Here is a 14256-nt window from a genome sequence, read left to right as displayed (position 1 = left end):
CCACCCCCAGGGGACGGGCCCAAGCCTGCCGCTTGTAGAAGTTCCTAGGCTGCAAATCCAACCCTGCCACAACAGAAACCCGTGCTGCTGCCGTGACAACTGAGAAGCTTGTTTTTCTTAATATTACAGTGAGCTAAAACATTTTTAAGGCTTTGCTAATTCTAAGCAACAGGATCCATAAGGAGGTTCTTTTTAATCATGGAATAGCTTTGTACAAATGGTCTGATAAGTCTGGTATTACTAAAGTAAATAATTTAATAATTACAAATCATCTAACCAAGTGTTGAACAGTAGTATTTCTCAGAGAATAATGGTAGTAGAGTATTGTAGTCAAATGGTCCATTTAACAGATGATTTTAAGTTATGCCCATATCTCAATTCCTCCAAGTCCATTATCTTTAGCTAAACATTCATTATATCAAAGGTAATGTTGAGAAAACACTTCAAGTCATTTGAAGAAAAGAACTGGACTCTTGGTAACTAGCAATGAATATAAAGTGGACTTTAGGAGTTCCCATTGTGGCTCACTGGAAACAAATCTGACTAGGATCCATGAGGATGAGGGCGAAGCTTCGATCCCTGGCCTCGCTCAGTGAGTTAAGGATCTGGCATTGGCGTGAGTTGTGGTGTAAGTTGCAGACATGTCTCTGATCCTGCATTGCTGTGGCTATGATATAGGCCAGCAGCTACAGCTTTGATTCAACCCCTAGCCTGGGAACCTCGGTGTGCTCAAAGGCAGCCCTAAAAAGCAAAAAAAAAAAAAAAAAAAAAAGTGGACTTTAAAAAGCACTCACAGCAACTCACAACTGCCTATAAGAAGGGAAAAATTTGATGTCTGCATCTTGTTGCTCACTGAAGCCAACCTTCTTTTTTTTTTTTTTTTGTCTTTTGTCCTTTTAGGGCCGCACCTGAGGCATATGGAGGTTCCCAGGCTAAGGCTCTAATCTGAGCTGTAGCCACTGGTTTACATCACATCAAGGTGGGATCCGAGCCTCGGCTGCGACCTAAACCACAGCTCACGGCAATGCCAGATACTTAACCCACTGAGAAGGCCAGGGATCAAACCTGAAACCTCACAGTTCCTAGTCGGATTCATTAACCACTGAGCCACGACGGGAACTCCCCTAGAGCCTCCCTTCTTAATGTGTGGAGGTTGATATACTTGTGCCTCATACTCCTCTGCAGCCACTAAAAGTGCCTGGGAATTCCTTGGTAATGTTTTGATAGGTTGTCAGATCTAAGAGATTAAAAGAATTGTGGAGCAATTTCACCAAGTCAGATGATAAACTGCTGAGGTCGCTGTGACCATGTTTGCATTGAAAGACAGAAGGACATTCCTGCACCCCAGCCAGAAATCTACTACCACCCTGCTTGTTTCTCCATCTTCCCCTGACCTGTTTTCTTCCATCCCTTTTCTCTCTCAGGCCATTTTCTTCCTCTCCTTCCAGTTGAAAAACAGTCCTCTTTCTAATTTTTTTTTCTTTTAGTGCACTGTGGCACTTTGTTTCTCTCTTCTACTGTTTTTCCCCCCTTTCCCCTGTGACTGCAATCAGTGAGCTGAAAATAGTTAGAATCTGCCCCATAGAATAGACTCTACAGGCCCTTAATTCACCCTGGCAAATGTATTCCTGCCTTTCTGTGTTCAACCTGCTTTCACAAATGACTGCTTAAAACCTCAAATCTCTTCCCACCTCAGATCTTTCAGTTTACATCCTTGCTCTTGGCAGATGACATTGCCTCATATTTTGCTAGGAAAATAGAAAGTCTCAAAGAGGATGCCTGGACTTCAGTCCTCCAAATCTACAAACTAAGTTACATATGTATTTATCCTCCCATCTTTTGCTTGTTTTTAACATGGCAGTTTCCTTCTACCTGAAGCCACCACAAGTGTAAACTTGTGCTCTGGCTCCTTCCCTCCCAGGAAGCTTTCTATAAATCCAGTATTGCTCTCTTGCTCTTGTACTTTTAACCTCTTTCTCTCTGCTGGCTCATTTCCATCAATGATAAATATGCCATGGTATCTTGCCATCATAGTTACTATCCTTTCTTTTCACAATTGGCCATTTCAAAGCACTGTTTGCATTTGTCTAAACTTGACATAATCTATAATTGTGTATTTGTTTCAGACAATTTCTTTAGTGATAGTCTCTTACCATACCATAAGCTTCGTTGTGGGAACAGACCATGTCTGCCCTGTTTGCCTCTGTAATCTCAGAGCCTAGCATGACATTAGCTAAAGCAGGTACTCAGAAAATATTTGCAAATGGATGAATAATGAATGAATAGAATGTCAATAATGAGAGTGTGTTATGTAATAATACATATTATACATGTCAGTGATTATAAGAATTATAATTTGTATATGACCAAATGCTCTGAAGAGTTCTGAAATATGTAATGAAGTATTAAAGGTCGTGGGACCATAGGATGAACTCATAAGTATTTGTTAACAAATGAAATTATCTCTTGATGGCATCATAGAGCTGATGAGTTTCACCTTGTTTATATTTTTCTATATTGGCATTTTTTACAATGTCTGCACTATTTTTCTTTCTTATAAAAAATAGTAAAGCATATCCTTACCCTGTTAATTTTTATGCCTATTATTGAAAATCTTTCCTGTGTTAGACATATATGCATATATGTATATCATTTATACATGATATTTTAAAATAATTATAGATTTACAGGAGGTTGCAAAAAGAGATCATGTGTACCCTTTACCCAGTTTTTTCTAATAATGACATCTTATGTAATTGCAGTATAATGTCAAAACCAGGACACTGACATTGGGACATTTGTGCATATAGTTCTGTGGCATTTTGTCACATGTAGATTCATATAGGCACCACTGAGCTCAAGACACAGAACTCTTCCATCACCTCAGAGATCTCTCTTGTGCTGTCTCTTTCATATTCACATCCACTCCCGTTTCTGTCACCATTCCTAACCCTTGGTCACTAATCTGTTTTCCATCTCTACGATGGTATCTTTTCCAGATGTTATATAAGTGGAGTTGTACAATATATGCCTTTTGAGATTGGCCTTTTTCACTCAGCATAATGCCCATGAGATCTCTTCAAGCTTCGTGTGTATCAGTAGTCCATTTCCTTTTATGGCTGACTAGGATTCCTTAGTAAGGATTTATCACAATTTGTCTAACCACTCACCTACTGGACATTTAGCTATTTCCATTTTTTTTTTCTTTTGGTTTTACTAGTTTTATCATAGATTTCTTAGAGTTTTCTTCTTTCTTCTTTCTTTGCCTTTTGTCCTTTTAGGGCCGCACCCGTGGCATATGGAGGTTCCCAGGCTAGGGGTCTAATCGGAGCTGTTGCTGCTGATCTATGCCAGAGCCACAGCAACGCCAAATCCAAGCTGTATCTGCAACCTCCACCACAGCTCATGGCAACGCCGGATCCTTAAGCCACTGAGAGAGGCCAGGGATCAAACCCACAACCTCATGGTTCCTAGTCAGATTCATTTCCGCTTTGCCTCGACGGCAACTTCAAAAAAGACTGTTTTTATGTAACGTAATTATTGATACTCTAAGGCTTCAGTCTGCTATTTTATTATATTCTGGGTTTGGGTTTTCTGTTTTCCTGTCTTTCTGTTGGTTACTTGAATATGATTTTAGAATTCCATTTTGATTAGTCTGTATTGTTTTAAAGTGTATCTTTTTGTATAAATGTTTTAATGGTTGCTGTAAGAATGGCATTATATATACATGACTTATAAGTCTATTGGTGATGATATTTTACTAGTCCATGCAAAGTGCAAAAAGTTATCCCTATTCTTCTGTTCTCTCCCTAGTTTATATACATTGACAACCATATTAAATGATGTTAAAATTTTTGCTTCAATCATGAAATATAACCTAGAAATTTCAAGGAGAAGGTAAGTTTGTTGTCGTTACCCATATTTTTTTTTTAACTTTTTTCTTTTCTAGGCCTGCACCCAAACATATGGAGGTTCCCAGGCTAGGGGTCTAATTGGAGCTGTAGCCACTAGCCTATGCCACAGCCACTGCAACTCAGGATCCGAACCACGTCTGCGACGTACACCACAGCTCACCGCAACGCCAGATCCTTAACCCACTGAGTGAGGCCAGGGATTGAACCCACAGCCTCATGGTTCCTAGTCGGTTTTGTTAACCTCTGAGCCACAACAGGAATGCCGTTACCCATATTTTTATTCTTTCCATTGTTCTTTTTTCCTTCCTAATGTCCGGAAATTCCTTTTTTGTTTAGAGGGCTTCTTTTAATCATTTTCTTAGGATAGGTCTTTTCCTTCATTTGAGAATGTCTTGATTTCCCTTTATTACTAAAGCATATTTTCACTGGTTATGGAATCTGGTTTTTTTGTGCATTTGGTTGGTCCACTGAGTTTTTTGGTGGTTATAGAATCATAATTGACAGCTCTTTTCTTTTGTTACTTAAACAATGTGTGACTTCTTTCTGGCCTCCACAATTTCAGAGGAGAAGTATACTGTCATTTGAATTGTTTTTCCTGCTGTTTATAACCTGTTGTTTCTTTCTTGCAGCTTTCAAGATTTTTTTCCTTTGTCTTTAGTTCTCAGAAGTTTATCTATGCTGTGTCTTGGTGGAGATTTACTTAGGTTTATTCTGTTTGAGATGTACTCAAGTGTTTTTTGTTCTGTGGGTTTATGTCTTTTGCCCCTTTGGGAAATTTTCAAATACTTTCCCAGTCTGGGTATAAGTCTAGTTTGCTCATTAGGCCTCTTTTGACACCCCACCCCATATGAGCAGGAAAGAGCACCCTATTACTCTTGTGCAGGGGTTGGGGTTCTGGTTCTCCACCAGCCTCTGCTGATACCAACCTAGAAGGCAGGGGAGGGAGGCTTCATCACTACTCCCCACATGACCTCCACGGGAAGATGGTAAAAGTTCTGGCTTCCCACTCAGTCTTCTCCATACCACCCTGGAAGCGGAGGGGTTGGAGTACCTCATTATAGTCTGGCAGGGGTGAAAGTCTAGGCTTCCCACTGGGCTGTTGCTGACAGAGGTGATGGAGGAACCCCTGCTCTTCCTGTGATGTTTGGTTGGAGTATAACAATGTATCAAAGGTCTCTAAGAACATTCCTTTGTTCAGTGATGCCCAGAAGGACCCACAGGACTCAATTTATTGTTTGTATTCACAGTTGAGATTTACAACAGAAGCTTACAAAACAAAATCAACAAAAGGAAAAGCTTTATGGAATGAAGTCCGGAGGAAACCAGGGACCAGATTCTAAGAGTACTCTCTCGGTGGAATGGCCTGGGATATGCTTAATTTTTCCATCAGTGAATTGTGACTGGTACCAGGTATGAAGTGTTGTCTCCCTTGGAAGCTCATTAGAGATTCAATACCCATGGTTGTTGGAGAGCTGGTGGTATAGGTACTCACTGTGTAATGCCAATTCCAGGCTCCCAGAAGGAAAGCAAGTGAGCAGCATAAACCACATGGTTTGCATGAACAGTCTAGGCACAGTGAGACACTCTTCTCATTTAGGGAAGGTTTAATAGTGTAGGGAGCTATCAGTGAAGTTCCCAGATGCCAGCTAAAGGCCAACCTTGGAAACAGGACTTTCTACAGAGAAAAGCCTTGGGCCTCTCATGTTAAATTTTTTTCTGCACAAGTGGTTATTAACTAAATGTTTTCTTCCTTGCTAGGTTATGGCTTTCCTGGTTTTTTGTCTAGAGAGAGTGGGATTTGGAGGCTTTTTCGTCTGAGGCCATGGGTGTTTTTAGGTTGTGTCTCCAGCGTGTAGTCCAAGAAATATGAATTAAAAAGAAAACCCAATATTTACCTGGCAGGGGAGATACCATGATCACGAAGGTGGTTTCCCAGGGCGAGGCTTATCCATTGCACTCCAGATGTGCTGACCCCTCCTGCAATTTCCCCAAATGAAGGAAACTCGACTGCATAATTTGAACTGCCTTTAGACTGCCTTTAGAACTTTCTCCTGAAGAGGCGTTCCCATTGTGGCTCAGCAGAAACGAATCTGACTAGTATCCATGAAGACACAGGTTCGATCCCTGGCTTCGCTTAGTGGATTAAGGATCTGGCATTGCCATGAGCTGTGGTGTAGGTGGCAGACTCGGCTCAGATCCGAAGTTGCTGTGGTTGTGGCTGTGGCAGGTGGCTGTAGCTTCAATTGGACCCCTACCCTGGGAACCTCCATGTGCTGCAGGTGTGGCCCAAGAAAGAAAGAAAAAAATAAAGAACCCTGAGAATTCACTGTCTTGTCTTTCCAGGTAGCTAGCCAATCTGCCTTCTGTCCACCTTCCAACCTTTTTATATTTGTATTATAATTCTGTCTAGGGTTTTTAGCTGTACTTGTCTGAAGGATTGGGGGAAAAAATGCAACTACTCTGTTTCATCCCAGAACAGGAAATCTCTGTATTACTTTTATAATTAGGAAGAAAGTGATTTTTAAAATTTTGGATGTGAAAACAAAATGTATATAAAACATAGGTTTAATTTTTTCATTGGATTAAGAACATTTAAGGGAGTTCCCATCATGGCTCAGCAGAAACGAATCTGACTAGGATCCATGAGGACAAAGGTTTTATCCGTGTCCTCTATCAGTGAGTTAAGGACCTGACATTGCCATGAGCTGTGGTGTAGGTCACAGATGCAGTTTGGCTCCTGAATTGCTGTGGCTATGGCTGTGGCCAGCAGCTACAGCTCCAATTTGAACCCTAGCCTGGGAACCTCCCTATGCCACCAGTGTGGCCCTAAGAAGACAAAAAAAAAAAAAAAAAAGATTTAACATGGGGAGTTCCCATTGTGACTCAGTGGGTTAAGAACCCTGGCTAGTATCCATGAGGATGTGGGTTCAATCCCTGGCCTTGCTCAGTGGGTTAGGGATGCGCAGGCTGCATTGTAGTTCAGAGATGCAGCTTGGATCTGGCATTGCTGTGGCTATGGCATAGGCCAGCAGCTGCAGTTCCAATTCAGTCCCCATTCTGGGACCCTCCATATGCTATAGGTGTGCCCCTAAAAATAAAAAATAAAATAAAATTTGAAAATTGGAGTTCCTGTCATGGCTCAGCAGTTAGTGAACCCAACTAGCATCCATGAAAACACAGGTTCTATTCCTGGCCTCGCTCAATGGGTTAAGGATCTTGCCTTGCCATGAGCTGTGGTGTAGGTTGCAGATGTGGCATTGCTGTGGCTATGGCATAGGCTGGCAGCTACAGCTCCGATTCCACCCCTAGCCTGGGAACCTCCATATGCCGCAGGTGTGGCCCGAAAAAGACCAAAAAAAAAAAAGTAAAAGTTTAAAAATTAAAGAACATTTAACATGGGATTTATCCTCAAAAAAATTATTGTTATACAATATAACATTCCTGCAGGCAGTCACCCATGTTTAGTGTTAACTATAAAACCAATGCTTCTTGTTTACATTTAAATTCACGTGCATAGAAGACAATATATTCTGCCATAGGAGAGGTGATTACAAATGTCTCTACCCACAAATTCTAGACTAATGAACCACGATGAAAAATTTAGCATAACTCATTGCTACCTAATCCACATTCAATTTGAAATCTTAAACAAGAACATCAAATTGTTATTATGTTGCGGTATTTCACATTATGAGGGCAGTTTCATTTATTTGTTTTTTTGTATCCACAGTGACTCATAAGTGGATAAATTTATATTTTCCAAGCTTCAATAAATATTAGTGAAATGTCTAGACTGTTATAACGTGACAAAGCAAGCTTTGATCACCAGTAAGCTGTTTGTAATGAATAGGCTACCATTGTTTTAGTCATTATACTTGTAATTGTCAGGAAACATTTCTTTAGCAATGTGTTTATGTCCAAAGAGCATTAGATGATATTCTAGAAGCAACCTTGCCTAAAATTATCCTTTTGACCTTGAGGTGATCAATTTCCCCTGACATCAATCGCTGTTTATAAAATGAGCCAATTGAATAACCAAAAGATGTTTTTAAATTCTGTATTTTAAATCTCTAGGTTTTAACTCAATAGTGCTCAAATGACAGCCTGTAGACCTGTTTGTGCCATGGTTTCCATCAGTCTTTCACTTTCAGGATTAGAAATGTAAGGATTGTGTAATGCTTTGCCATAAAGCCAAATGGAAAAATCATGTTCTTTTTTTTTTTTTTTTTTTTTTTTAATCTTTTTGTCTTTTAGGGCCGCACCTGTGGCATATGGAGGTTCCCAGGCTAGGGATCGAATCGGAGCTGTAGCTGCCAGCCTACACCACTGCCACAGCAAAGTGGGATCCGAGCCGAGTGTGTGACCTACATCAGAGCCCAAGGCAACTCCAGATCCTTAACCCACTGAACGAGGCCAGGGATTGAGCCCCTGTCCTCATGAATGCTAGTTGGGTTCGCTAACCACTGAGCCACAATGGGAACTCTTGTTCTTCCTCTTTATTGATAGCTTTTATTACTTCTCTCATTTCTGTGTTTATCTTTCTTGATATTTCCGGAGCTTCATTTTTCATTCTGAAAAGAACTTCATAGGGAATTTACATTTAGTATTTAGAATTTCATTGATAACACCAAAGTGGTACATTTTTTTGTGATGCTGTATAAATATTACTTCAAGTGATTTGTTTTGAAATATTATTTATGATTTTAACTAACAGAAAATCAGGCTACCTTGATCTAAAAAAGTGGGGGGTGGGGAAGAAGGGAAGTATTAAAAGGGCACAGTACCTGACATAGGGTATTAGTTGAGTGTTGCTGAACCAGGTACCAAAGCAAGTTTAAGATCCTTCATAGTAAATCCACAGACCTTATCCTTAGGAGAGTACTGCTATTAGTATAACTCTGACTCCCAATCTATCACTCAGCTTCAAATCCCCAAATCCTGGAATCAGATCTTACTGACATAACTTAGGTCACATATCTATTTCTGGACTAGCCATCTCTTCCAAAGGCATCGGGTTCTGCCTGAGCCTGCCCCTGACTGCTGGGGAGAGTTCTCAGGAAGAAGGCCTCCCCGCGAGTCAAAACAGCCACTCCTAAAGTATCTCCTATGCTGGTAGTTAAGGGTCTTAATTCTCTTCCTGACAGGTCTCAATATTACTCTTTTTCTCTCTTTCACATTCTAGTTGATTCATTATTCATTTATCCACTCTATTCTTTAATAATAGTCACATTTTATCAGTGAGCAAATTATTCGTATTCTCTTCTTCCTCTCTATCAATATCTCAGCTCTTTGGATTTACACTTATTTTATTTTATTTTATTTTATTTTTATTTTATTTTTAAGGTTGCACCTGTGACATATCCAAGTTCCCAGGGTAGGGGTCGAATTGGAGCTGCAGCTGCAAGCCTTCACCACAGCCACAGCAACCCGGGATCTGGGCCACATCTGCGACCTGCACCACAGCTCATGGCAACACCAGATCCTTAACCCCCTGAGTGAGTCCAGGGATTGAACCTGCACCCTCATGAATACTAGTCAGGTTTGTTACAGCTGAGCCACAATGGGAACTCCTACACTAATTTTAAATTCTACCACCTGCAAATGTATTTTATTCTATCACTGTTGCTAACATACATGAGAAGGATTAAATAGTTCCAAGTAGTTCATATTTTAAGTTAACACAAATCTCTCTCAATTTTTTCTTAAAATTGCTCCCTCAGAATTTGATTACCTTTCAATAATTCTGATGTTGACATGAGTCACTATTACTAGTCTCTTCCTGCATAATGAATCTAATCTTTAACTCTTGTTTTCTTTGTTACCTTCCTATAATAGCATTCCTAATTAATAACAATGATAGTAGCTATTATTTATTCTTGAGAGCACCTTAGATGGTTATTTAATTAAATTCTCATTACAGTCTTATGCGTATCAGATTAAATTTTTTGGTCCCAAAACAAAAGAGCAAACTATATATTCTGCATTTTGCACATTGTTTGAGAAAATCTCTGGTGGCTGTCTGTTTAAAACCACAATTTGTTGCTTGGCGTTCTTCCTCTAACCTTGGTTTAACTCAATTTCTGCTTCCTCAGCAAGGCTGGAGAGTGCAACGTTAGGACTCCAGTAAACAGCCACAGAAATATCATTAGCATTGCTTTTTAGATGTACTGATTTTTACTTCCTTTTTTTTATTAAAGTATAACTGATTTACAATGTTGTGTTAATTTCTATTTCTTTGCAAAGCAAAGTGACCCAGTCATACATATATATATATATATATACATTCTTTTTCTCATATTATCTTCCGTCATGTCTGATTTTTTCTATTTTTCTTTTTCTTTTTTCTTAGGGCCACAGGTGTGGCATATGGAAGTCCCAGGCTAGGGGTCGAATCAGAACTGTAGCTGCTGGCCTATGCCACTACCACAGCAATGGGGAATCCAAGCTGTATCTGTGACCTACACCACAGGTCGTGGCAATGCCAGATCCTTAACCCGCTGAGTGAGGCCAGGGATCAAATCCTCATCCTCATAGATATTAGTCGGGTTCATGTCCACTGAGCCACAATGGGAACTCCTGATTTTTATTTCTAATGAGTGGTGCAAACTTCTGACATCTGGTATTTCTAATGAATGGTGCAAACTTCTGTCCAAGATTATTCTGTATCAACTGATTTGGACATGATGCTTTTATGACCATGAGAAATCATCCTTCAAACATTACCTAATTAGCTGCCTGGTTGCTTTTTGGTTTTGTTTTAATAGGCTGCTCCAGTGATCCGTCCATTTCTCAATCATACCCCACTTCCAATTCTGTTCTCTGACCTAGCTCACTCTTTGAACATTCTGCTAGTTCCATCACTATTAAGTTATCAATCACTGACACATTCTGATATCAATATGTCTGAGAAACTCCTTTAACCTAGGTTAAGTATAATCATTATACCCATTGCACAGGTAAGGAAACTGAGACACGGTGAAGTGCTTAAGTCACACCAACGGTTTGTGGAAGATTTGTACCCAGGTTGTTTGACTCTAGAGCAACATTATCCAGTAGAATTATAATTCAAGCCACATATATATAATTAAAAATTTCAGTAGTTACATTAAAAAAGACAAGAAAGAAGTTGCTGTCATGGCTCAGTGGCTAACAAAGCCGACTAGTATCCATGAGGATGTGGGTTCAATCCCTAGCCTCACTCAGTGGGTTAAGGATCCAGTGTTGCTGTGAGCTGTAGTGTAGGGCACAGATGTGGCTCAGATTCCATGTTGCTATGGTTATGATGTAGGCTAGCAGCTACAGTTCCATTTTGACCCGTAGCCTGGCAATCTCCATATGCTGCAGGTGAGGTCCTCCAAAGACAAAAAAAAAAAAAGACAAGAAATATCTATTTTAATACTTTTAATCAACCTAATATGTCAAAAATATCATTTTGACATGAATTAATATACAATTAATGGGATATATCACATGCTTTTCTTCATACTAAGTCTGTGACATCCATTGTATTTTATACTGAGAGCACAACTCAGTTCATACTAGCGTATTTCAAGTGCTCAGTAGCCACATGTGGCTGGTGGCTATTGTACTGGATGGCAGAGCTTTAGACTATCCTTTTAAGTTTGTGATTATAGTTGATTTATAATGTTCTGTCAATTTCTGCTGTACAGGAAAGTGACCCAGTCATATGTGTATATATATATATATCCACACATGCATTTTTTTTCTCGAATTATCCTCCATCACGTTCCATCACAAGTGACTATAGTTCCCTGTGCTATGCATGTGGAGAGAGTATCCTTTTTAACTCTTTATTCTGCCTCCCCCAGTATTCTATACTATCATATCTTCATTATGATTTTTTAAAGATTCTGTGCATTTCTGCAAATTTTATCATATTCAAATTGAAATAATCCATAACTTGGGCATGGAAATTTTAAAAATCAAGTCACTTAAGAGGAAAGTTCAAGCACCTCTTCCAAATGCTCAGAAAACTCTTATTGCATTTGTTATTCATTTATGGGGAGAAATGTAGTTGGTGTTTTTAAGTCTTTAAAACATTAAAAAAAAGTTTAACTAGTATCTGTGGGTTCAAAATGAATTGAATTCACTCAACATTTGTTGGGTACCTGCAAGTGACACAAACTACCAGTTGGCACAAGGAAGGCAAAGGGGTCCATGAAGAAGGGCATGCATATGTGAGAGATGGGACCTGAGTGCAGACATGTTTATTACCTGCTTTTCCCAAGTCTCCTCCCTACGGAAATCCCAATCTTAATGGTCAGTGTACACTGTAAGTCTTTAAAGCAGTTTATAGGCAGATTTCTTCCCCTTTATTTTAAAGGTATATTTTGTTTTTAATTAATGTAAGGTTGTAATGGCTAAAAGAAAACCCAGATTCCCAAGATTCATATAGCATGGTTGACAGAAGAAAGTTAATGTAGCTTTGGGGAGTTCCCTGGCCGTCTGGTGGTTAGGATTTGGTGTGTTTGCCGCTGTGGCCCAGATTCAATCCCTGGCCTGGGTACTGAGATCCTACTAAACACTGTAGCCAAAAAAAAAAAAAAAAAAAGAATATAGCTTTTTCCTAGATTGCCTCTTATAAGTCATCTAGAAGAGGAAGTTATTTTAAGACAGTTTTTTTTAACTAAAATTTGTTTTGATAAGTATATTAGTCTTTTTTTTTTTTTTTTTGGTGGAGGGGTGCATACCTGTGGCATGTGGAAGTTCCTAGGCCAGGGATCAAACCCACACCACTGCAGTGATCTTAGCTGCTGCAGTGACAACACTGGATCCTTAACCTGCTGGGCCACAAGAGAACTCCTGTTATTCTTAAATACAGCATCTGTCATACAGAAATGGACTTTGAATTTCAGATGTTTCTATGGGTTATAACTGCTTATGTAGAGCTCTTACCACAACCACAGTTCATGTTATTGGGGACTTTAAACACTAGCAATTGAAATACTATCTTCATACTGTGTAGAAATAGAAGAAAATGACATTCACTTTTACATAAATTTATAAACACTATTTTGTTTTATTTTTCCTCTACTTGAAATCTTTATTTTTCCCATATAAACACTATTTTAAAAATTATACTTCTATTGAGCTTCCATTTGAGCAATTGTGATCATATAACTACAGCCTAAAAACTGAAGGAAAGAACATTGAAGAATACCTTAGGATACAAAACTATTGTGTTTTCCTGAATCAATAGAAGAGACTTGTTAAATGGCAACATCAAACAATAATATACTTTATGTAGAAATGGAGTAATGTGGAAGCAATTTACTAATAAAACTCCCATACATATAATGTATATTTGTAAAACATTACCCTGAGAATAATAATTCTATCATGCTTCCATTTGAGCACTTTTATGTCACTTAACTAATAGCAACAAAACTAAAAGAAAATATTAAAAATTATTTTAGAAGGCAAAATTTTTGCTATGTTTCTGGATTATTTCAGTGGGCTTGCCCACAACAACAAAAATACTTACCTACAAATAGAATAAAGTGGAAACAATTCCCTTTTCAGATTCACATTCAAGTAATCTACAGTTATAAAGCGATATGTTAAGAATTATAATTCTGGAGTTCCCATCGTGGCGCAGTGGTTAACGAATCCGACTAGGAACCATGAGGTTGCAGGTTCGATCCCTGCCCTTACTCAGTGGGTTAAGGATCCGGTGTTGCCGTGAGCTATGATGTAGGTCGCAGACGTGGCTTGGATCCCGCGTTGCTGTGGCTCTGGCGTAGGCCGGAGGCTACAGCTCCGATTAGACCCCTAGCCTGGGAACCTCCATATGCTGGGGGAAGCGGCCCTAGAAAAGGCAAAAAGACAAAAAAAAAAAAAGATAATTCTGTCTTCCACTTGAGGCTTGGAATGATCACTTAATAGGAATGAAACTAAAAGGAAATATCAGAATTACTTTAGGAGAAAGTGAAAATTCATTTTTCCCATGATTCTAATCTTCAGGCAAAGGCTCATTAGAAGATGCATCACTTCTGTTTTCAAGTTGTGTGGACAAAAACCAAAATCTAACACTTGTAGACAAGAAGTTTATTGTTGCAGTGAAAGATGTGCTGGGCCATGCTGCGAATATATTTGAGAGCCGCTGAACAGTAACCTTTAAAATGGTTAAAATGGTGAATTTTATGTTATGTGAATCTCACCTCTATTAGAAATGCGTTAATGAAATCTACGAAAATTTATGAAATTCTATGAGATCTCCATTGTCAGATACATTCATTATATACACTTCCAAGATCCCATCCATGTTCTTTTCTACAGTAAAAGCAGCCCATTCTCTCATCTTCTGTAAGTTTTTTCTGTT

The 14256-nt window shown here is 39.1% G+C and overlaps 1 protein-coding gene and 1 pseudogene across 1 annotated transcript in view; both read left to right on the top strand.

Annotated features, from left to right (window-relative positions):
* Positions 1-14256, top strand: part of LOC125137968 (Holliday junction resolvase MOC1, chloroplastic-like) — a 46240-nt gene that overhangs the window by 893 nt on the left and 31091 nt on the right. The window contains exons 2-3 of the mRNA XM_047799164.1: positions 3814-3897; positions 4798-4900. Of these exons, the coding sequence (XP_047655120.1) occupies positions 3814-3897; positions 4798-4900 (187 nt within the window). The remainder of the gene's footprint in view (positions 1-3813; positions 3898-4797; positions 4901-14256) is intronic.
* LOC125114272 (uncharacterized) lies at positions 5802-5956 on the top strand (annotated as a pseudogene).

The sequence above is a fragment of the Phacochoerus africanus genome, chromosome 1, assembly GCF_016906955.1.
Source record: "Phacochoerus africanus isolate WHEZ1 chromosome 1, ROS_Pafr_v1, whole genome shotgun sequence".
Taxonomy (NCBI): Eukaryota; Metazoa; Chordata; class Mammalia; order Artiodactyla; family Suidae; genus Phacochoerus; species Phacochoerus africanus.
This window is presented reverse-complemented; position numbering and strand designations above follow the sequence as displayed.